We start from the raw sequence: 25,397 nt of genomic DNA, 5'->3' as shown, positions 1-25,397 counted from the left end.
AGTTTCCTTTAAAAAGGCAGGCCTGTATAGGACAGTGTGTTATATGTTGGTGTCCAGTTCATTCAGCTTTGCAGGGGAGGACAAATGAGTTTAATGTAGAACGTTGGGATGTTAGTCCATGAGTGTCTATAAACTCAGGTCCTCTCTTTCTAAAAGTCGCACTGAACCACATGAGAGTTCTGTGTGTGCTCAACAGCTGCTGAATGCAGATGAATGTAAAATAAATGTTTAAACAAAAGCATCTGAAAGCCTAAGATTCTCCTGGCAGGCAGACAGAATTCAGAGAGACTACGAGAAAAGAAAATGACAGGAGACTGACAGATGTAAGACAGAGCATGGTCCAGAAAGACAGGACATGGACAGAGGCAAGGAAAAAGATAGACAGGGAAGCAAATAGGTAAAGAAATACACGAGGTTTTGTCAGGAATACATTTATGGATGCAGAAAAGGAGATGTCCTAGAAAGAAAGGCAAATAAACAGCATGTATATAAACAGGTAAATGGGCAGATATGTAGACTGAGCCCCCGTGTGGTGTCACCCATGTCCAGCAAAAGGCAGACGATAAACTGACCCTAGTGTAACATCATATTTCATGAAATTCCACGGATTTGTAGCAAATAAGCAAATAATCTGTTTTGTCTTTTTTGGCTCCTTAAGCAAAAAGTCTACTTACCTTGTTAAAAAAAAAGTAGAAACTGTGGGGATAAATTTAAAGGTCTAAATGACAGGCAAATATTTCAGATCCAGAGAAATCCATTATTTGTAAGGATGGAGCGGCACCACTGCATACGGCGCTTCTGGGAAAAAATGCTTCTTAGAAAGACCTTTTCCTGAATCGTGACCATAACGATTTCTCCGTTCATCTAACATTTTAAACACAATAACGAGGGCTTTCATATTTGACATGCAATGAATCCAGCGAGTAGACAGGACAAGAAACAATAAGCCAGTCAGTGCTATGTATGGTACCAACACTTGTTAGCAGGAAAAAGGAGCAACCGTTTATATTGACAGGTGCTGTCACTATAGCTAAGACTGCTGTTTGTGTTTGGACTCCTTTGCTTCACAGCCCAGTCAGTCTGCTTGGACCGCTGCACGTTTCCCTTTTGATCCAGGTGGGATATGTTTCTCTCCGGGCCGTCCCTAACAGACGGAGCAAAGTCAAGTACAAAGAACCCTAAAAATCCTGTCAGATATCAGGCAAAGAGCATTCAGCACCAACACTGAAGCTGTTCTGGAGGCTAACCTTTAACTTCAGTCAAGATCACCCTACTTATTAAAACAGGATCCTTTGATTGAAAAGATGCAACATTCCTGTAGCTTCTCCTGCCTTTATAAGATAACTCTTACACTGAGACGGGTGAGGAAGTGGCACTGTGCACGTCCTTCATCTTCATCCAGCAACAGGTTAAATAGTCCAGATCATTTAATACAACTTTGTTTAAACTTCATTAAATAGAAATGTGAAAAATAAATGGATACAAGCTTAAGTTGAAGACTTGTTAAGTTGTAACGAAGCATCATGCTAATTTGATACTTCAGTATTTCACTTCATCTCGATTTCCTCTCCTTGAAATGGTCACACAGACGTTTGCTAATCTTGAGTTACTTCTTAAAACTGGATTTTAAATGGAGGGAATGTAAGATGTCAATGAAAGTCATCGTTTTTTAAAGGTTTCATTGGCAGAAAGGTAGACATAGACAGACAGAGACACTGGCTCTGGGGGAGGGACAACAGGAAGCATAAGAACTGATCGGGCAGTTGCCATAAAGGTTGAGGATCAGGTATTGTTGTAGTCAAAGCACTCAACAAAAACCAACACTGACGAGATGTTTTGATGGTATGGTTTTTGTCAGTTACAAAGACAGAATTATGACATTGCCTGTTGAATTGTTCCGTTGCTTTATTGGACAAGGTCTCCTTTTTGCTGCCATTTTGCCGAATTACCAACAAGAGCCTCAGGTCACCAGAGAACATTTTACAACGTTTGTCTGTGGAACAAACAAACAGAAAACACAACACAGTGCTTGATGTGAACTGTAAAAGCTCAGAAACAGTCAGAACCTTTTTCTGTATCCTAGCTATGCAGAAGAAGTAAACAGGGCAGCTTTTCTCCCACAATGGCATCAAAAATCAGTTTGGTTGACAGCATCAAGATGCACACATTCTGCATGTGCAAAGTTCCTGGCATCACACTGAGATGTTGAAGTCTTTCAGCTCTGACAGTTACCTGTGACAGTCAAAGGTACGAGGATAATCTTCCTACAGCCTGAAAGAGCGTGATGCTAAAGTAGCTGTTGCCTTTTTCACTTGCGACTGCCTGATTAGTGTCTGACTCTGACACAAACTAATCCAGACTGGAGGGCTGAGGTTAAAGTCAGGCTGGTTTTGACTAATGACACCAAACAACAGAAACAGCAGGCTAGCAAATCGAGCAAATCCACATCCAGTCAGTTTTCTTTCTATTTAATTTGTATCATAGCTTCCAAATGTGCCACAGTTCCCAGGCCTGTAACTTCTTATGATATCATGCTATCTAGGAATCCAGTGCCCTTTAAAGCAGATTACATGTATCTGTGAAAATCAAACCTTTGCTGTAGCCATAGTTTTTCCAAGTATGACAGCGTTTTAGATAAATTACACTTTGGTAGTTTGGTAAATAGCAGCTCGCTTTTTATTAAATTGACTGTTTTTCCTGTGTGGATGACAGAAAAACATTGTTTTACTGGTGTTGTGACTCTGGGCACAGTTTCCACACATTTCCACAGAATGCTCGTTCCACTTGATTTAAAGGATAAATATCCCCGTGCTAAAAACTTTGATATGTGGTGTATATGAATAAAAGCTCGTAACATCCAGCAGATAATATCTTTAGGCACGTTTATCAAAGAGAGGATGTTTATTAATGACCAACAAACTCCAGCAGTGATGTAGTAAGGAGTTAATTCACTGTTGGACGTCCTCGTCATTCATTAAGAATTATCTGTAATTTCTGAAGTGTATAAAAAACCAAAAACAGCACTGATAGGATGTTGGTGGTAAAGATACTCAAACTTGGGTTTTGATCCAACCTCCAGCTTTCTAGAAATCCACATTCTGTCCGTACATTTGCTACAGCCTCACATCATTTAAATGCCACGAATGCCGGAGAGATTCATCGGTTTTCAGCAGATTTTGAAAACTGGCTTCATGAGTAAATCGAGGATAACGTGACAGACGTGGCACTCCTTATTAATAATAACAAATTGGAATGTGACATTTTCCTGTCACTGTGTGTTCTGTGGATGTGTTCAGTCTCTCAGCGTCGTGGATCTGCATTGAGTTTGGTTAAAATCTGCACCGCTGTCCATCTAGGCTGAAGAGCTGCATCGCCTGTGGGTCCGTGTAGGCAGGAGGAGCAGGAAACTGCCTTTGGGTGTGCTGTAGATGTCTTAGGACGTCTTGTGTGTTTAAAGCATATATGAATATACATATCTGAGAAAGCCAGAGGGAGTTACTGGATGTGGCTGAAACAGCCGAGGGCGTCGGATTCAGATTCTGCATTATGAATGACAACTTTACAGGGAGTGCAGAATTATTAGGCAAATGAGTATTTTGTCCACATCATCCTCTTCATGCACGTTGTCTTACTCCAAGCTGTATAGGCTCGAAAGCCTACTACCAATTAAGCATATTAGGTGATGTGCAACTCTGTAATGAGAAGGGGTGTGGTCTAATGACATCAACACCCTATATCAGGTGTGCATAATTATTAGGCAACGTCCTTTCCTTTGGCAAAATGGGTCAAAAGAAGGACTTGACAGGCTCAGAAAAGTCAAAAATAGTGAGATATCTTGCAGAGGGATGCAGCAGTCTCAAAATTGCAAAGCTTCTGAAGCGTGATCATCGAACAATCAAGCCTTTCATTCAAAATAGTCAACAGGGTCGCAAGAAGCGTGTGGAAAAACCAAGGCGCAAAATAACTGCCCATGAACTGAGAAAAGTCAAGCGTGCAGCTGCCAAGATGCCACTTGCCACCAGTTTGGCCATATTTCAGAGCTGCAACATCACTGGAGTGCCCAAAAGCACAAGGTGTGCAATACTCAGAGACATGGCCAAGGTAAGAAAGGCTGAAAGACGACCACCACTGAACAAGACACACAAGCTGAAACGTCAAGACTGGGCCAAGAAATATCTCAAGACTGGTTTTTCTAAGGTTTTATGGACTGATGAAATGAGAGTGAGTCTTGATGGGCCAGATGGATGGGCCCGTGGCTGGATTGGTAAAGGGCAGAGAGCTCCAGTCCGACTCAGACGCCAGCAAGGTGGAGGTGGAGTACTGGTTTGGGCTGGTATCATCAAAGATGAGCTTGTGGGGCCTTTTCGGGTTGAGGATGGAGTCAAGCTCAACTCCCAGTCCTACTGCCAGTTTCTGGAAGACACCTTCTTCAAGCAGTGGTACAGGAAGAAGTCTGCATCCTTCAAGAAAAACATGATTTTCATGCAGGACAATGCTCCATCACACGCGTCCAAGTACTCCACAGCGTGGCTGCAAGAAAGGGTATAAAAGAAGAAAAACGAATGACATGGCCTCCTTGTTCACCTGATCTGAACCCCATTGAGAACCTGTGGTCCATCATCAAATGTGAGATTTACAAGGAGGGAAAACAGTAGGGCTGCTCGATTATGGCAAAAATGATAATCACGATTATTTTCACTGAAATTGAGATCACGATTATTTGACGATATTTATTTAACCCTTTAAGACCTACTATAGAACCAAGTCCGCCAGAGCTTATATTATTTTTATTTATTTTTTTTACATGCTGTAGTGCCATTTGTGGGAGCATTTCAAGTTGCTATACATCAATACAACTGTTATAGCCCATATTTTAATAATATGTATGCATTAAGTCCATAGTAATTACATAAATTGCAAAAAAGTGCAATAAACTACAAAAAAAATTGAAAATCGTTTTTGTTTTGTTTACATATATTTCTACTTGGAGAAATTTAAGAGGTTTATCCCTCAAAACTTTAAATACAATAAAGTTGCAAAAAATAGTTTACAACAACAGGAAATTTATTTTGAGTGTCTTCATAGTTTTATTTTGGAGATACAGCAATTTTTATATATTGCAGGAAAAACAAAAAACAATCCTATGATGCAAATTTGCAAAGAAAACAGCAGGTGCATCATTTCACTGTGGGAAGTGTTACGAACAGCTGAGCGGATCGGCAAAGCGTGTTTCTGGAATATTATGTTTTTGTTCCTGCAAGCGCTTTTTATGCAGTTTTTGCAAAGCTATATGTGGAACGAAACCGTGACCGAGGACAAGCTGATGGCATCAGATGTAAGTACAACTCCTCCGGTTTCATATGCAAAACAAATTATTGCGCTAGCTTACACGGTTCAGGTTCTACAGGGATTTAAAAATAGTTACGCAAAACGGAGCGTGCTGCTCTGACCGGCTTTAAAGGGTTAACAATGACTTTAAAAAATAATATAAAATAGTGTGCAACACCACTGAAGTTTTTTTTTTTAAACTCTCTTTTCAACCAACGGCAGTCACTCTCCTCTCCAAATAACTTCTGCTTAGCTTTCCGAGCTTCCCTCGGGTCCTCTTAATCAGCGGTCTCCAACCTTTTTTGCCCCACGGACGGTTTATGCCCGACAATATTTTCACGGACCGGCCTTTAAGGTGTCGCGGATAAATTAGGGAGGGGCTAATAATCGGCTCAGTCATTTTTAATGATCGTTGAAAGCCCAGATCGTAATCGTGATTAAAATTCGATTAATTGAGCAGCCCTAGAAAACAGTCTCTGAACAGTGTCAGTGGCTGTGGTTGCTGCTGCACGCAATGTTGATGGTGAACAGATCAAAACACTGACAGAATCCATGGATGGCAGGCTTTTGAGTGTCCTTGCAAAGAAAGGTGGCTATATTGGTCGCTGATTTGTTTTTGTTTTGTTTTTGAATGTCAGAAATGTATATTTGTGAATGTGGAGATGTTATATTGGTGTCACTGGTAAAAATAAATAATTGAAATGGGTATATATTTGTTTTTTGTTAAGTTGCCTAATAATTATGCACAGTAATAGTCACCTGCACACACAGATATCCCCCTAAAATAGCTAAAACTAAAAACAAACTAAAAACTACTTCCAAAAACATTCAGCTTTGATATTAATGAGTTTTTTGGGTTCATTGAGAACATGGTTGTTGTTCAATAATAACATTATTCCTCAAAATACAACTTGCCTAATCATTCTGCACTCCCTGTAGATCAGACACTTAGAGCTGCTTCATGAGTTGCAGGGCCGCTGGTTATGTTGGTACTTAATAAATAGGAATGAAACGCGCTGTCTCTTATGTGCTGTTTAGGGACATTTTCAAAATTGTCCTTTTTTAGATCATTAAGTATTGAGACAAACTTTGAACAGTTACCTGAAGCGTACAGCCTGGTGTAACACGATGGGCTAATTTTAATACAGAAACCCTTTGACAGCTTTTATTAATCAAAGCTTTGCTGTTATATCAGCATCTTTACCACCAATAGTTTAGTATAATTTTTATTATTGGGAGCAGTGAAACATGGAGTAATGATTAGGATTGAGCTTGTACACTACCGGTATTATCTTTCATTTGAGACAGAATTGATTTTTCATGGACGTCTATGTCACAGTCCTTATTGGTTTCATGGAGCCAAAGTGATAAGTTCAAAAACAAAAACACCTCATTTAGGCATTGAACAAACTTCATACAGCACTGTCCTGTAGCTCATACTAATCCAGCTGTGCACAAGTATTATTACTTATTATGGACAGTTCAGGAGATGATGTGTACTTACAGTGATCAGTCAGCGCATTAAAACCAACATAGTGTGGCGGGGCGTGGTCTGCAGGGCGTGGTCTGCGGTGCCGCTGCAGGGGAGGCGGACGCACCTGAGCGGCATCCGTAATCGCGCCTCGCCAGCGTAAAGAATGAGCCAGCTCCCGAATTGTTGTTGTCGTTGGAGTGTGTGGCTGTGAGCTGCAAAGCTGCAGCCGACTGTGTGTAAAATCAACAGGGTAATAATAAAAGAAGTATGCAGCAAAGCATGTACGTGTGGGCGGGTCTGTCGGGGATCATTTACACCCTGTTTCCACCAAAACAGCTTTGGTCTTTTCTGGCTTTGGCATAGGACGAGTGAGCGTCCCACACCAGAGATCCTTGATTAGAGTGGCATCTGTGGCATTTTCAGGTAGGCTAGCAGCTCCACCTTTCAGATTTTCAGTGCAGCTCTTGTATAATTTGGCACATCTCAGCCTTTTCTTTCTCTTCCCTGTCTTTAAGAATGGCTTCCTGACAGCCACTCCAGACCATTTCTGACTTCAGTGAACAGTAGATGGATGCATCCATGGATTTTGTTGATACTTTTAATCTGCTGTAGTTTTTTTAGGCCTGCACACATCCTGATATGTTATCTTTTTGGCTAATAGATCTCGTTTGTACTACTTTAGAGTCAGCTGATTAAATTGGAACAAACTGGAACCAATTGCTCTGAAACTGATCAGGTAAAAGCACTGAACTAAAATGAGTGAAAATTCATCAAATGTCCAAATAAACACTTTGAAAGAGCTTCAAAGAGTCTGGAGGACTATTACACTTTAAAAATTACAAAAGGGTTTGGCTCCTTTGGATGTGAGATTTAAAGGAATGAGGGGTGGCTCGATTCAGATTTTACCCAGTGTCACAAATAAGTCTTCACACTGTCGGTCACAGTTCTGAGAAGAAGAAGAAACGACTATAATCCCCTTAAACAGCGAAACAAAGGACATATTCCCATGTTTTCAGAGCAGTCGGATTTTGCCTGATGCCTGTGATTAATACCAAGACACTGACTGATCTGTTTAACCTGCAGCAACAGGCACAGAAGATTAGTGGAGTGGAGTTCCTTCCCCGTGGTTTCCAGAATATTAATAACGTCCCCCTCCTCGTGCAGACGCACTGTCTTTCACTGCCGTCATCCTCCCTCCATCAGCCCCTGGCTCACCACCATCACTACCAAACACTCCCCCAAACCATTTCTGCCCCAACCCCCCGCTTGGCTGGAGCCAGCAGGCTGATGAAGAAGCCAGTTGCTATAGAAACCAGAGTCAGTTGCTTTGGTGACTAATGTGAAGAAGGGCTACCGAGGAAACAATAGATGTTTAGTGAGAGTCTGGCTGTTGTGATGGGCTGGGAAGGAAATGCGATTGAGCTATAAATAAACTGGACTAAAGACTGTCTCCTTGCATCATCACCGTCTTCACCGACGCCCTGCTGAGATTATTCTCCTCTTCCTCATTATCTGTCATCATCATTCCATCTTTGTATTGCAGTCTGTCAGAGGGGAATTAGCTTACAGAAAATTCCTGGCATATTCAGGTGACTTGAATCCTGCTAATTTCACACAACAGCTCATGACTAACTTGCATAAAAAGCCATATGTAAAAAAAACAAGGCTTTTTGCTTGGAAGTAAACTATATTGTCAAAAGTGTTAGCTCATCTGCTTCAAATGCAAATTAACTTGAGTGACGGTCCATTCCCATCCAACCAAACATTTTTGACCATTTGTGAGATCAGACACCGATGTTGGACGAGGCGATGTTGGACGAGGCGATGTTGGACGAGGCGATGTCGGCGACCTTTCAGTTCAATGTTATTTACACAGCGCCAAATCACAGCAAGTCGCCTCAAAGTGCTTTATATTGTAAGGTAGAGCCTACAATAATAAATACAGAGGCAACCCCAACAATCACATGACCCCCTATGAGCAAGACCTTTGGTGACAGTGGGAGGGAAAAACCAGTCTCAGGGAGGGGCGGGGCCATCTGCTGCGACCGGTGGGGGAGCACTGTGCACCTCAGCATCTGCTGACCCCAGTCTGGGATTTTTATCTGGCCTACTGCTTCGTGGCAGAGTGGCTGTTGTTCCCAGTCACTTCCACTCTGTTATAATGCAACTAACACTTGACTGTGGAATATTTCCTAGTGAGGAAATTTCATGACTGGACTTGTTGCACACCTGGTATCCTATAAAGGTACCAGGCTTGAATTCACTGAGAGCCGCCCATTCATTCACAAATGTTGGTAGAAGCAGTCTGCATATGTAGGTGCTTGGTTTTATACCTGTGGCCATGGGCGTGATTGGAACAGGCAATACAGTGTATCTATCATCCACCATGCTACCTGCTAATGTGTCTTTTTTGTAATCACTCCTTAAAGAGTAACTCCATGGTTCAGCCAATGACACTAAAGGGGAGACGTTGCATTAAAATAACAAGAAGAGCTTCCAGCTGAAGTGTCGGCATTAGGAGGGAAAACGTACCTCATATGTGACTGGACAGGTGTTAAACGTGGAAAAACAGATATATTCAGTGATACTTTGTACCACCTTTCTCTCTGTGGGGTTTCTGTTGCTTCGAAACCTATTTCTACAGAAAAGTTTCATCACTTTTTATCCAGCTTTTAATTTCCTGGTACATCCACAGCAGACCAGCCTGTGTTAATGTCTGTAATCATCAGATACTGCTACAACACGGAGAACTTCCAACGTCTGATGTCTAAACACCTGCTGGAGTAGATATATGATTTTAGGTTGCCACTGGTTACCAGGCTTCTAGTCCTCTATATGGCCTGAGGGGACAAACGTAAGAGTTGTGCAAGGAAGCAGAACACAAGTGCCGAATGACAGAAACAATATCCTGAATCATACCTCCTGCATGCAGGGCTGTTCGATATAACGATATATATCAGCTGACGATATAAAAACGTCTATAGTTTCATTTTACGCTGTCGTTTGTTTCGTGGTGTCGCAAAATAAACTGTTTACGGGAATATTTGTTCATGGTTCTGATGGTCACTGTAGTGGCTACATTAATTTATTAAAGTTCTCTCTTTCTCTTATATTTAATATAACCACACTACGGACGGACAAGCGCTTGTTTTTATGCGTTGTCGTTAGCAACAACGACGGTAAAACCACCGCCTGTCCGCTTGTTCCACATAAACCTTTCACAATAAAGCTCAAGATCCTGTTGAGACTTTTCAAAATAAACTGAATCACGTGAAAGATGCAGAGTATTTACGGATGAGAAGTAAAAATGAGCCGCCAGGTGCTAAAAAATAAACCTTAGAACAGGTTAGAACAGGCTTTTCCCCGCAGCACGCCGTGTAATAAATACTCACAAAGAAAACAGCGTACGTTACAACTTATGTCTAAAAATGTATCGTTTCATGCATCGGCTAAAACACTCGACTCCGGGTAAAGGACGCCCAGCTGGAAACACTTCACGCAAGTCGAAATTCACAGAATTTCCAGAAAATGTTTGTGATTTATATCGTTATCAGGACGATAGATGTCTTATATCGGGATATGAGATTTTGGTCGTATCGCACAGCCCTACCTGCATGTATAACTTACTGCTGCGTCTTCAGGTGCAAAGCTTTGTTACGAAACTGAATTGATCCTGTTTTCTGTTGGTCATTTTTATTTTTGCAATGAAACAACGCCCACATGCCGTCTGGCTTGCTGCTGGTAAATTTATTAAACTAGAATGTTTGGATCATCCAACTTTTCTTATGTTTTCAACTAAAAATGTGAGAAGTTTGACCTTTTAACCTGCTTAAGGCCTCATCAGCTAAGCTTCTAGCTAGCACCGCTCTGAGGCTGTTGTCCAGTGTTGACAGATTTGTGGTGCAGATCCAATACTGGTACCATAGTCACAGCAAGAGGACTGTAAGGCACATTGGGATGTTTGCACGTATATGCAGAAAATCTTGAATTGGTGTTTTATTGATCAATCAAAGCTGTTTTCTGTCACTTTCAGTCTGCGTCACTAAAGCCATTCAAACATGCCACTGAGCTGTTTTCCTGGCCACAGCTTTTGTCCTGTCTGTATGCCATCCTAGTGGCCTGCACGGGTTATTAGGCACAGCCTCTCTGTCACCCAGTGGGATTATATAACACTGTATAGTGAGTGTGTCTGCGTATCTTTGTCAGCCAACCAGTCAGACAGGGTGAGGTCATCAGTTTGTTGGTGTGTGTGTGTCGTTGTCCCCATGGGACTCTGGCATCAGTTTTGTACTTCAAGAGGCAAGCAGGCAGAGAGAGAAGAATTGTGCCCAAAGCAAACATGACACATGTGATGCACAGAGGCAGTGACGGTCCGTCAGCCTCGAGCAAGTCTGCCTACCTGCCAAGCACGTCTACCTGCCTGTCTGTCTTATTTTCCAGGTGCGATGTGGAAAAGGCGACAGAGGCGCCGACTGTGGTGACATTTTGCGATGCAGAAACAGAGGCAGGCTGTGTCTGACGTTCCCGTAACGCGACGGAGGTCGTTGGCATTCTGGTGGAGACGTGCTTTCTCGGTTTGGCGGCAGGCTGCTTTTTAATGGAGGAGCCATTTTAGTTAATTGACGGGTAGACCGAAGGAAGGAGGCAAACTCGGATCGCTTGTGATCCCATTAACCACATAATGCGTCAGACATACGCTAGACAAACAGGGCAGGAGAGGGGCTGCAGTTGGAAGGCATTCTGGTATCTCTTTATTATTGACCGATCCCCTGAAGTGACCAGAAGTCACAATGAATTGAGTTCTCGCCCTGGGTAGACTCATGCATGATGTAACCTCCTAAGCAATGAAAGGATACGTCAGTCATTGCAGTATTCAAGCATATTTATGCATTTGGCGATGAAACGAATAAAAATCATGCGTCATAAACGATGTATTTGAACTAAAACTGCTAACTAACGAGGAAGGTGTAGCTCAACGCTGCCCACACTCCTCTGAACTCTGGTTTTTCCTCTGTGTTTCCTCTGCTTTTGTGCTGGTAAGGTTTAGTTTTTCATTGAAGGAGGAAGGTCTGCATACCTCTCTGTTCCACATGCCAGCTTGGCACGAATCCTTTTTCCAGTGAGTGGAAACAAAGCTCTCATTCATTTACTGTTTTATGAAGCGGCGCTTCCTCTGGCTATGGAACTATTTGCAGTTGTGCTTTTGTTTAGTAAACCATTGCAGCTCCATCATTTCACTTAATCCTCTCTATTGTTGTGAGACCCACTTGAAGCGGAACATTCAGAGATGACGCTGAGTAGCTGATCGTTAAAGTCACGTTGTTTTAGATGCACTGCCCTCCCAGAAACACCGGGAGGACTGCATTGTTGTACCATCCATTAAGCTAACAGGCAGCTGGTCACAAACTGAGGCAGAGGTGCTTCTTCTTGGCTGGTCGATGGTAAATGCATTGGTTCTTAAATAGCTCTTTTCTGCTCTATCTGAGCGCTGTGCTCAGTATCCTTTCCACATTTCCTTTTCCTCTGTGTTGTTTTCCTTCACTTTTCCAATTCTGATTCCCTTTTCCTGCTCTTGTCTGTCTGCATACTCCTCATCTTCAGCCCTGCCACCTCGCTCTGTCCCCGTGTGCCTGTCTGCTTGTTATAAATCATGGTTTCCTGCTGACACTCAGCCCTCAGTCCAAACCGGCAGCCGCGGGAATGAGTGTAACCGCCGGCTGTTTTGACTGGCACTGGACACACACATATCAAACTAAAACCATCACACTCTCCCTCCAGTCCACCGTTACTTTTGCACCACATTGTGACCTTTACCTCAGATTATCTGTTTACGCACGATAAACTTCATTGTTTTGTCAGGCGATACTAAATAAAGGCGTGCTACCAAAAAAGGCCTAGAGACAAAAACGCTGAAGGGAGCACCGTCTTTGTCACCTGCCGTCTTGTTTTGATCCATGAAGCTGTGGGACATGTTTCAGAGGGATCTATTTATCCAGCACAGGCCGGATTCTTCTGTAGCTGAGGACAGATTTGTGCTATTTTGGATGTTCTTGACATTTTGCTGTGAAGTTGTCACTGTACTGTAAAATAAAACGATAAATGTGATGAATCCTGTCCATTTGTTCAGCCCCAACAGCTCCAGTAACACTGTGCCACGTTTAGTGGAAATTGCAGTTTTTGTGCGATGATGATGATGAAGCGAAATGGAGCTGAAAGTGTTTGCGTGCAAGAAGCCAACGCTTACAGGCTCGACTGTTTGTGCGCGTTAGCCTGAAAGTGTGTAACTGTATTTGCATGGCATGTCTGTCTTTAATGACTCCTACATCTGCTGTGACACAAAGCTTACACGGAAGAATGCACTTTTTCTGTAAGTGTGTGTAAAATCATCTTTTTAGAGGGTTGAAAATCTACATGCTTAATGACATGTGACGCGCACGCGTGTGTGTGTGTGTGTGTGTGTGTGTGTGTGTGTGTGTGTGTGTGTGTGTGTGTGTGTGTGTGTGTGTGTGTGTGTGTGTGTGTGCCTCTGTACCACAGGCTCGCCTCTCCATCCTGACTCATTTCCCATCTCCTCTTCTTTCACACTGAGCTCAGAGTTGCGATATGCTTGCGCTTATTTCACGCACACACATGCTTGGATAGCTTCCCGCACACATTCTCACACGTTTTTGTTCCTTTAGCTCTTCTGTTGTCACTATCTTACAACTTTCTAATTTTATCCCCCTGCAACTCTTCAAGAACCGTGTGCTTGTTTGTTACCAGGAGGGTTTCACAGCTCAGCCGCAGGGACTGAAAATAGACCCCAAACTTTACATGGATGCTGTCTGCTGAGAGACGTGAGGGGATTTGAACAGGTCATACAGATGGACACTCATTAATAGCAGTGCTCTAGAGAAGTGTGTGTGTGTTCCTGTCTAGCTATCTTTGTGAGGACCGAAACCTGCCTTCTACTATACTTGTGAGAACCAGCAGTCACGTGTGAGGACACAACACGGTCCTCACTAGTTTGATGGCTCAAAATGTGGTTTTAGTGTCAGGGTTACAATTAGGTTAGGGTTAGACATTCATTTTTAAGGGCTATGGTAAGGGGCTAGGGAAACCATTATGTCAATGAGGGTCCTCACTAAGAAGAACGGGTGTGTGTGTGTGTGTGTGTGTGTGTGTGTGTGTGTGTGTGTGTGTGTGTGTGTGTGTGTGTGTGTGTGTACACGTTGTACTTTTTGCCAAGAGACAGAATAACAGAGAGGGGTCTAGAGGGGGAAAAGAGTGAAAAAGAAAAGTAGATGGGAGGGGGCTTACTCACTCCACCACAGTGGGCGGGTTCCGGGAGCTGGCTATAGCCAATTGACTTCCACAACTGGGTCACATGACAGCTCCAATAATGAGTGAGAGAACCAGAGAGAGAGAGAGGGAGCAGGGGAGAGAGCGGCACATCCAATTCAGCCTCAGTGTGTGTTTGACTTCAGTGTGGAGACACACAGACACACACCTGGAGTTGCAGAGCGCAAAACGGCAACAGCACAAGACAACAAAGGAAAGAGAGCGAGACAGGCGGAGTGGTAGAGATTACCTCTTAGACACCTGAGACAGCTGCAGGCTTGGAAACAAAGAAAGGGGAGAGAATAGAGAGACAGCATGTCTTCTCTCTCTGATCAGCAGCCTGGCTCTCCTTTCTCAGAGTACAGTGAGCTGTGCAAGGTGCCGTCCCTGTCGCCCAGCGTGCCAGCTCAGAGCTGGGATTGGCAGCACCCCACAGCCAAGGACACGGGTACCCCGAGGGGCTTGGTGGTAGGCGACAGACCTATGGCTTCAGACGGACTCACAGATGAAGACAAGCTTTGCTTCTTTGAGCGTCCAGACAGAGGTGGCATGGACGCAGAGCTGAAGGTGCCGGTCAGAGTTGGGGGCATGTCGGGAAGCACTTCGATGGGCAATGCTTCCCTGGGCAGTGCAGGGGACAGCCCGGACAGCCCTCTTTCCTCCTCGCCATCCCCCTCCCCAGCCTCCCCAGGAAGAATGCCCTCTGCCATGGGATCTGGTGGCAGGGTCCCTCTACCACCAGTTCCTGGATCTCCAGCCAGGTGTATGGAGCTGCCATCGCCTACTAGTGCAGTGCCTCCCCACTCAGTGGGAGCCTCATTGACAGAGGCTTCTCCAGTAGATGGAGACTCTCCATCCGAACACTGGAACAGCTCATGTTTTGCCGAATCAAGCACAAAAGTTGCCATGCCCCAGGTGGCCCCCAACTACTGCGTCATAGGAGTAGTCAGTGACAACCACTTGGAGAGGGCGGATGAGAATGTGGCTGGAGCCGGTGTAGCCTCGGGAGCTCAACAGCTGTCAAAGGGCTCCTCAGTGGACAACAGTGAGGAGGAGATGGAAGAAGAGGAGGAGGAGGAGTTGGCGCCCTGTTTTATTGGGCGAGCTGAGCAGCAGAGGAAGGCCATGAGGCGAGCAATGTCTGAATGTTCCCACCTGTCGGTACCCACCAGTCTACAGCTCCCTGATAAATACCCCTGTGGCGACGAGGCAGGGCTGGACCAGGTGGCGTCACCTTTAAGCGGTCTTCGTCGCTCACCGCACTCCATGAAACGCTCGCTAACTGTTGCCGAAGATCAGCCCCCTCCCCCCACGCTCTCAGCAGCTGGTGCCACACATATCGACCTACGGCAATCCCCACCCGAACCCCGCCTCTGCCTCTCCCCATTTCCTCCTTTGAGGGATGGCAGCGCTGGCTTCCCACTCTCTCCATTAGAAGCCCCAGTGGAGGGTTTTGGGATGGAGAAAGAGGCAGGGGGCATTGTGCTTCCAGTGCCTCTCAGTCCCAAGGGGTTCAGCAGCTTGAACGCTGGATCTGCTGAAGCTCTAAGCTCACACAGTGATGAGAAAGCTGCTAATTCTAACAAGACTGTAGAGTTTGATGGGAGTAAAGAGGATGCTGAACTGAACACTGGTGCAGATTTAACCTTTAGAGTTGGAAACATATCAACAAAGGCACAGGACATTGATGACGATGATGACCTTGACACTGGTGTCTATAGCAGCCTCTGCCTGAACTCCAGCACTAACCCCTTCATGACAGTGGATGGTAGGTGGACACCAGTCTTGTCTTTTAATACCAGTTTTAAAAGACCAGTGGCAGATCTGTCAAATGAGGAAACTTAGTTCTGTTAAACTGGTGCTATGTTAATACAGTGTCATGGATGTAAACGTCTAATATATAGCTATGTAGGTTTTTATGGCTATCTGTTCATTGTTGTCATTTTCAAAGAGGTAAAGTATGCATGGCTGGAGAATGCAGCAGCTGAAATGGAGAGTAGAAAACAAGCAAGAAAATTAGCAGGTTGACATCTTGATTAAGTTGTCTTCTGTCAGACTGCCGTGAATCAGACAGCATGGCTTCCTTGAATGTTACTGTAGTAGAAGGATCTGAGCTCGTGAATGGCTCCGGGGGAAGCTGCCGAGCCAGACGAATAGGGAGAGTGCCAGACGGGAAAGAGATGGGGAGCAACAAAAGAGAACGAAAAGCTGAGAAAAGTCGACAGCAGTGGGAGCAGCTACCCCTCGCACCCCACATGGGCTCATTAAAATTCCACGATGGTAGCATCTGTCTGGTTGTGTTGGTCTAGCACACAGTGTGTATTTTAGCTACAATTGTTGTGCGTGGAGTGAGTGAAGAAAACAAATGAGTGTGTCCGTGCTTGAAACAACAGGTATGGAGCTTTGAATTTCCCCCGTCTGGCTACCTGTACGTGTAAGTGGATGTGCTCGTGCTAATGCAGCACAATGAGCTTGCAGGGAGAGGTTGTGTAGCATCGTTCCCTCCGGCTGACACTGGGATTCGGGGTTGGGATATAGCACAGCTTGTTAAAACTGATGGTTGTTCTGTCTTTGTCCAGACTCATTTCCTCTCGTTCTCTGTGCTTCCATCACGCTCTCCATCTCGTTCTAGTGCTTTCTCCTCTGTTCCTGTTACTTTGAATGCTCATTAGATTCCCGGTGAGGGCCGGCACAGCCAAGATGGCTGAAAGCGGGTCACCGTCATATCCAAAGATGACCGTCACCAAAACGGGGTCACAAACTTTGAAACTTGGACCATCAGGGTGGGGCGTTTAACAAGTCTCTCCTTTGCTTTGTCTGCTTTTTCTCTCTGTGGCTTCTTCTGCTCTCTGCTGCTGCTGGCCCAGAGAGTGGCAGAGGCTTCCAGCCAGGCCAATGTAGGCCAGTAATGTTTATTTCTCTGCACCCCCTGAAGTCCAGAGTCATTTAGCTACAGGTTGTGTGTTGTATGCATCTGTTTGTTTTGGTTTACCAAGGTCATGGAGATATCTAAACTTAGAAAAATCGCTTTACTTTCAAAGATTCTTTTTGTTTTTTGTGATACTGTATTTCAGGGAAGTGCATGAATCTCTATTGTATTAACCACAAATCTGCATTGAGCTGCAGCTTGGTCATAGCTCCATCTCTCTGGAGGGGTCATCGGGGTGACGATGAGCAGATTTCATACAGAAAAAGATGAAAGGGGGTTGGGAAAGGGAACAGGCAACAAGGCAAAATGGATGGTGACAGTGATACAAACGAGTGAGTACAGCCCTGACGAAGAGCAGGAAGTGAAGGATTTAGACAGTAAGGTCTGGGATGTGAGTATGGGGAAGATGTATAGAATATGAAGATGGGAAGGAATTTAAAAAGAAGAAAGATTTGTTTTTTGATCCGCTTGTGGCAGAAATATGGCCCCAAGCATCGAGCAAATGCTTCCATGGAGTCTCCAGTGCAACTCGACCCGATCATGTTAAAAGCATGGCGCTGAAAGCATTTACAGGAAAAGCACGTCTTTGATAACACAGACTCACACCCCTCCCCCAGAGATCAGATAGTGCAGCTTTTATTATGTCATTTTTATTAGTAGTTGTTATTGTTGCTGCTTTTGGACAACCTCAGAAGCTTAGTGTCCAAAGAAACTGAGCTCAGTCTTACAGCATCTCAGTTCGGAAAATCAATCATGCAGTTCAAAATACATAACTACGATTTTAACTTGAACCAATTAGTGGTGCTAAGTGCTGGAGGCGCAAACATGGCCACATTTATATATACGGTTGCATTGAACATTACAATTCAATTTTATTTATACAGCACCAAATCACAGCAACGCCTCAAGGTGCTTTATATTGTGAGGTAGACCCTACAATAATACATACAGAGAAAAACCCAACAAGCACTTTGGCGACAGTGGGAAGGAAAAACTCCCTTTTAACAGGAAGAAACCTCCAGCAGAACCAGGCTCAGGGAGGGGCGGGGCCATCTGCTGCCACCGGTTGGGGTGGTTGTTACATAATGATGTCAGCTGGCAGTGAGCTAAAAGCTCTGAATGATGTCAGTGAGAGTACAGAAGCCCCTCCTACTTCCTGTTCAAATGTTCTTTTGTAAGGGGCATCCAATCTGGAGAAAGCTGTCGCAACTCAGTCAAAACACAAACATTGTATCCACATTTAGTATAATTTTTTTCTTTTACCAGGATAAAAAAGAAACAACAACAAAGAAACCCGTTTTCACATTTAGTAATACCGTCGTGACCGTAGTGTTGTTGCTACCATGTGCTTTTTGTTTAGTTTGGTTATTTTACCCCTGCTTTTAATGTCAGTGACCCAGACCTCGATGCAATAACTGAAGAAGGAAGTAATCTAAGATTTTCAAATTAATACCCCCATATGGAAAATATATATAAATCTTATAAAGTTTGTATCTGTCTTGCGTGAAACTTATATGAAAAGCACACAAGAGTGAAAACAGATATAAGATCCCTAGAAAAATGATATAAATGAAACTTGTATGTTTTGGATAAGCCTTCTATGATTCACTATATGAAGCAAGCTAAAGCTGATGCAAGTCTTTCACAAGCTTTTTCTGTTTCTTTTCCATATGGGCCAGGAGGCTGGGGGTAGCACAGGTGGCCACCAGCATTTATTTATTTATTTATTGTTAAATGAGGCAGTAGTAACGATATTTAGACCAGAGGATGGAGTGCTAAATTCTTTATTAGCATTAGCATTGACTCCACTTTCACAGGTGGTGGTTAGAGGAACTGCAGTTGTTCCTCTTCCGTGTCATATTTGCATATACAAGCAAACTTTTGTATGCCATAAGAAATGATTTCAAACAGGTCCTTGACTGCAAGTGACAGGATGTGAGAGCAACCTCATTTATGCCAACAGTTAACCTACGCTAATGTAACACGCAGCGGTTATGCCGCAAGCCTGTAAAGGAGTTAAAGCCAAGTGCACACAGTGTTCATTGATTAAGTGGTGTTAGCCTGGACTCTTGTGAGGCCCAAATGTTGCAGAGTAACACAGAGGACAGAAAATCACAAAGTCTGTTTTCTGTGCTGCTACAACTCCACAGCGTGTTTTCTACCAAAAGGCCGAACACAACACTAAAACCATTGTTGACGATCTCTCAGCCACTGAGCTTGTGCTGAGTAGTGAGGTGGAGCGGGGAGTTTTAATGAGGTGGCATCTGAAAGAGCTGATTTACATAATCCACTTGAGGAGCAAAAGGACGGCTTTACACATTAATCCTGAATCGTTTATTAATGGCTGAAGCCTCGGTTATTAACACAATTTCATCTTGAGCGATTCATTGGCTAAAGATTGATTACAGAGTGTAAAATCGAAAGCGTCTTATCTTTAACATCTGAAGGTAAGAAACCTTCATGAACCTTCATGAACCTTCATGAACCGTGCATGTTAGGTCAGTATCCAAAGTCCAAAGAGCCCGGTGGAAATTTTCCCAGTAAGGCAATTTGTGCATAAAAATGCAGAGAAATCCCAGTTATTGCTTTCCACGTGTCAGACGTTTCTGTTTTTACTCTTCTCTTTGAAATTCAGACACTGACTCGTTTTAAGAGACTGGAGTGGGCATATTTTATCATATTAATAAGGCCAGAGGAAAAAGGTTTGAGTCGAGTCAGTTCCTTTCAGGAGAGTCTAAGCTTAACGGCTCTTAATGAGCTGTAAGTGTTATCATTATGTTAATGAAACCTTCAGATAAATTGGCTCATTGCACCCAGATGCTCATTGTTCTGTTGTCCTGAGCCGTGGTTCATACACTTGCAACAACCTGCTAATAAAGCAGGTTGTTGCAAGTCGGGGCCGTGCAACGTAGGAAAAACTCACTGTTCTACTGCAGGAGCAGGGCCTGATACACAATGCAGCGTCCTACCATACAGCACGCATCGGTGAAACCGAAACAAGAACAGCAGTTAAAGGAGCCAAAATGGCCGCCCCGTTACCGTTGTTTTTTTTGTTTTGGTTTGTTTTTCCTCATTTTTCAGGTCAGTTCAGTTTTATCGAGCTAAATCACAACAACAGTCTGCGCGAGCAGAGAAAAGAACGAGAACACTTCGGGTACTGAAGTAGACTGAAATCCTACAACCATGCTTTCCTGTGCCCTGTCAGCACCTCTGTCTGTGCCTACAGTCATTTGTATCCAGCAGTGTTCTGTCTGCTGTGCCGACAACAGTGAAATAGTGACTAACTATGGCACAATCAGCAGAAATAAATGAAATCGACTGAGTCCTCCTGTGGGAGAGTCTCACACAGTGGGCTGTGGGAGCGTGGGCTGGGAGTCACCTCCTGCTGGCTGATTAAATGAAGCCATTTTCACCACAGCTGTGAGACGGATCACATTTCTGCTCTAATTAGGGGCTCAGGTTGATCTCCTGAGTTGCTCGTTGTTTGCTGTATAGAAAATAGACTTTGGTTTGTTCTTCTCTTGTTATCATAGCTCAGCTTTCAGTTGTGTATAATCACCTCTTTATGTTCACTGGCTCTGCTGTGTGCAGTCCCAGGCCTGAGTAGTTGCGTGTCGTGTGAACTTTCCCTGTCAGTCTGTTCACCCCAAAGCTGAACAGCCTGTGTTTGTTGAGTGCACTATGTGTCCTTAATTTAAGTCTGTATTTTGGGGTTTTCCCTTTTTTTGAGGAGACTATTTTGCTTTTCCGGCACCAAAACTCTTTCTTGGACTCCACTAGATTAAATCGCCTAGCTTTGCATGATTCCCAGGCTACGTCCACACGTACCCGGGTATTTTTGAAAACGCAGATTTTTCTATGCGTTTGCACCTTTCGTCCACACGTAAACAGCGTTTTTGGTCACTGAAAACGGAGATTTTTAAAAACGCCTGCCAGGGTGGAGATTTTTGAAAACTCAGTTTTTGCGTTTACGTGTGGACGAGGAAAACGGAGAAAACGCAGCGTCAAAGATGTGCGCCTTTTTTGACGTCACACTGTGCGCCACGTTATTGTTTCGGTGAAATGAATTTCTACAATACTGTTAATTCTACTCTCTGCAGTGTTTAAATGCTTACATATACACACAGTTACTGTCCCTCCACACATACGACTCGGTTCTGCTTCTATGCCCCAGCTTTGTTTACTTTTTCCCACCGAGGCTTCTAGACTTCTGATTGGCCAACATTTCTGCACGGTTAGGAATCTAGCGCCACCTGCTGCTTTGGCATGTTCATAGCAGCGTTTTCCTTCATTTCTGCCTTTACGTGTGGACGGGATTATTTTTTAAAACGGAAAATCTCCGTTTTCAAAAATACCCGTGTACGTGTGGACGTAACCCCAGTTTAATATATTCCTTATGTTTCCTTTCCTGGGTGTCAGTGCAGCCTCGTTTCATCCTGTCTGAAACAAGCTCCTCCCCCTGTAAGCCCATCGTCTCTGTAGGCCAACCGTCTGCCGCTTGGCTGTCCCATAAAATCCCACTGGTGACCTTACTCTGTGCCAGCTCCTGTCCTGTCAGAGATAGACACAGATCAGGCCTAGTCCCACCACACTCAGGTCTCTACATGCTGACAAATGAGCTACTTATGGCTCCTGAATAATCAAGATCACTCATTATCTCCCCATTAGCCTAAATGATGTGACATTTCTTCATGAATTGCCTATAAAACACAAGCGCGCTCCATCTGACAACCATCTGTGGCTGAAATTCAGTCACAATGGCTTCAGCATGACGGCTGCTCTTTATGCTGCTCATGGATGACTGTGGCCTGTTAAAGGATTAATGCATTTACATGAGAAAACACATTTTATATCAAGCTTCATTCCTTTCTGGTGTCAACACTGATTGTGAGCATATAAAATAATAATTAAACAGTCATTTTGTGAGTACAGGGCACTGATATAATATGCAATATTCTTTAATGGATCGTGACGTCTGCACAGCATCGCTTCTGTCCTCCACAGGAGGTTGGAGGGCAGGACTGAATCAGTTATGTCATGTTCATTTCATAAATGTGGACATGAAGGGATCCAGCTCCTTAGCTGGGACACAGAGTGAGCGGCTCTGATGGGACTCGGTTCACCCCACTGTTGGGTCATCATCACTGGAGGACAAATGATGCACATGTTTCATTGTAGCGAGTGAGCGTGAGGGAAAGCAACATCTCCAGATCTGCTGTCTGCTCCACGTTCACAAGTTCAGTTTGAAAGTTTTCAGTTCATAAGTTTTCCTGTTGCCTTTAAATTTTGGCTGGGGTTAATTTTGTCTGTCGAACGCTTAAACAAAAATAACATATCAAACAAACAGACCTAAGATTTAGTTTTTTAACCAAACCAAAGAGATCTGTCTTTAAAACAAAAACCAAACAGCTTCCGTTTATGAACCTTTTCAAAATGTTCATTTGCTGGTGGTGGACTGTGAAGGACTGGCACAACAGGTGGGAAGGTGTAAAACTGGAAATTCTACATATATTAGCTTTTTGAAAAAGTCACTTCCCAATGAAAATTCCCTTTAAAGGTGAATCCACTGGAAGCTGATAGGAGGGAAACGCAGGACAGGTTGGATAAGCTGACACAATGATAGTCGGGGAGCACAGAGCAGAGTAACAGACGAGACAATCACAAGGGCAGGAAAAGAGCAAAGACAGGAAGTGAAACAGAATGCACAATTAAAGGTTACTGTCAAAATAAAACAGGAAGTTACTATAACCCGTGAAACACACATAAACAGACAGGGAAGCTCAAGACGGAGAAATACAGAGAGACTGAAAAACCAACTACAGAGTGCTTCAAAAATCTAAACCCGTGAATGAGTTTGTTTTTACTGCTCAGTGAAGTCGGTTTTCAGATGCATGTTTGCTTCTCTTTTCATGTTTTGTTCATAAGCACAGTAACTTCCTCACCAGTGAACTTAAAAGCTGGAGTTCAGTTTTTATTTTAACTTGTGTAAGAGGCTCACTTCCCTCAGAGCTTGTGTCGTGGAATCAAATCACATATTTTTGTGCTTTCGTCCAGTTTGTCCAGTAAAAGTAAACCAGCACGAAAGTTAAAAACAGATTTCTTTTGTTCTACAGTATTTACTGTGATCTCTGTGTTGGTGTGGCCGGAGGATTCAGTGAGAAGCTGCAGCTTTGAACCAACAGCAGAGATGTTTGTTGGTTCTCTTTATGCGCTGTGGACAGATTTACATGAGCCTGAAGTCTGTGGTGAATTCCTGGTTTCTGTCCTGAGCCGGAGCTTGTTCTTGTGGGACTGCGTAACTGTCTGAATGAACTCTGCTATTATTGACTCTCATTTTATTTAAAAAAACATTTTTGTCATTTTTCTTTTCAGTAAAATCAGAAATGACAGAGAAGAAGGAGGAGAAGAAGGAGGAGAAGAAGGTGGAGAAGAAGGAGGAGAAGAAGGAGGAGAGTGTGAAGAAGGTGGACCTGTTTGACCCTGTGGATAAAGTCGAGCAGAAGAGTGTAAAGGTTGAGTTCACGAGCAGTGAGAGTCCGGTTAAGGTGGAGGAAGAGGGAGAAAAAGACAAAATGAAGGAGGCAGAGAAACGGGAAGAGAAGGTGGATAGAAATCAAAAGGAGGCAGAAAATCTGATAGAAAAGGTGGATGAAAAACAAAGGGAGCCTGAAAAAGAGATGGAAACAGAGAAAGTGCCGCCTGTGCAACAAAAGCCCGAGAAAGAGGATGAAGTGAAAGCAGAAGAATTGTCAGACAAATCAGAGATAAATAAAGCAGAGAAGACAGAGAAAGAAGAAAAAGTGGAGGCTACAGAAAAGCTGGAGGCTGACGTCGAGAAAGCACAGAATGTGGGCAAAATCGCACAAAATGACAAGTCCAAAGTGTCCAAAGTGGAGGACAAAGCAGAGAACAAGACCACAGAGAAGCCCGAGATCACAGAAATGAAGGACGGCAAAGAGCGGCACATCAACAAAGTGGAAAAGACCCCAGAGCAACAGCCGACATCCGTCAAGCTCGAGACCAGCTGTGACCAGACAGAGAAGAAGGCCGACACGGAGACAAAGGCGACAGCGGAGCTGGAAGACGCCAAGACAGAAAAGGCTGACGCAGGCGAGGCCAAGAAGACGGAGAAAGACGGTGAGGCGGCGAAGCCGTCTGAGAAGCCGGTGGAAAAAACAACACAGAAGGAAGAGAAGCCGGACAAAACCCAGGAAGACAAAAAGACGGTTGAGAAGAAAGACGAGAAGAAGGACAAGGCTGCAAAGGCAGACGGAGACAAGGCGAAGAAACCTACCAAACCCTCAGCCAATGGAAGCATTTCAACACCAAGCAAAGAGCTGGCAGACAGGAAGACCAAGGTAGGGATCAGTGGAAGGTGTAAGAGTGAAATGTTGCTTTGACGTATGCTTAGGATCATTCTGATAAAACACTGTTTTAGTATCACAGCGAGGGTAACGCCCCACTCAGGGTGGAATTTCAAATGTAATACCCAAATGTTGGCTACAGTAATGCGGTAACAAGTCGAAATGATAGCAGTGTACGATTTCACGGCAGTTTGCATCTTACATCATAAATCATCCAAACTGCTAATAAATATCAGGCTGAATACGGACATGATGGCTGAAAGCATCTGAGACGTGCAGCGTGGGAGCGGACAGGATGGCATGAGCGCATTTTAAAAACCGAGCGTGCATGCTGCCTAAGCGTCTGTCCTGGTTGTGTTTGTTTACTGCCTTGAAGCGACAGAGTAAATGCTAAGTGTTAGTTGTTTTTGTTTTCTGTTTTTTGTTCTCACTTTTTGTGACTTTGTGATGTAATTGCTGCTTGTGCTGCTTGACCCTGCTCCTGTTACCACCCATTTTTGTTAATTTTATCCATTTTCCTTGGTTTCCTTGGTTTTACCCTCCATCCATCATCCATCCATCTCCTGCGTGTCGGTCCTGCATCGCAGCCTGCTGCCGGGGCAACCAAACCAAGCGCAGCTGCCAAAATGCGCCCGAGCACTGCAGGTGCTGCTGGTCCTGTTCCAGGCCTGACTAAGCGTCCCGTATCCTCTGTCGCCACCTCCACCCCCCACACTACAGACAAAAAAACAACCACAGCTAAAGCACCTTCCACAACAGCTGCAGGGTCTAAGCGACCCTCCACCACTTCTGCCAGCCGCCTCACATCATCCTCCACCAGCACGACACGTGAGCTTAAACCCAAGGTAAGTTTTAGCTAACAGGAAGCGGTCAGCGGCAGCAGCCTGCTCAGTTACACAGAGCTGCACGATTGACGTCATCACAATGAGTCCTTCTTATGTTTTGAAGTGATTTCATTAAACCTCATCCACATCGATCAGGA

General features: G+C 44.1%; 1 protein-coding gene across 13 annotated transcripts in view; it reads left to right on the top strand.

The window, feature by feature from the left end:
* LOC146701127 (uncharacterized) overlaps positions 1–25,397 on the top strand; it is a 113,303-nt gene that overhangs the window by 71,177 nt on the left and 16,729 nt on the right. For 11 of the 13 annotated variants that reach the window (XM_085467445.1, XM_085467446.1, XM_085467453.1 and 8 more), the window contains 2 exons: positions 23,424–24,409; positions 25,003–25,260. In XM_085467445.1, the coding sequence (XP_085323571.1) occupies positions 23,424–24,409; positions 25,003–25,260 (1,244 nt within the window). Of the gene's footprint in view, positions 1–14,153; positions 15,891–23,423; positions 24,410–25,002; positions 25,261–25,397 lie in introns of those variants that run through there. The other 2 variants (XM_085467452.1, XM_085467451.1) reach the window with 2 other exon arrangements.

This window comes from Copadichromis virginalis, linkage group LG9 (assembly GCF_057382275.1).
Source record: "Copadichromis virginalis isolate Kocher_CV1m ecotype Utaka linkage group LG9, C_Virginalis_male_GT1.1, whole genome shotgun sequence".
Lineage (NCBI taxonomy): Eukaryota > Metazoa > Chordata > Actinopteri > Cichliformes > Cichlidae > Copadichromis > Copadichromis virginalis.
Note: the sequence above shows the minus strand (reverse complement) of the source record. Positions and strands in the feature narration are given on the sequence as shown.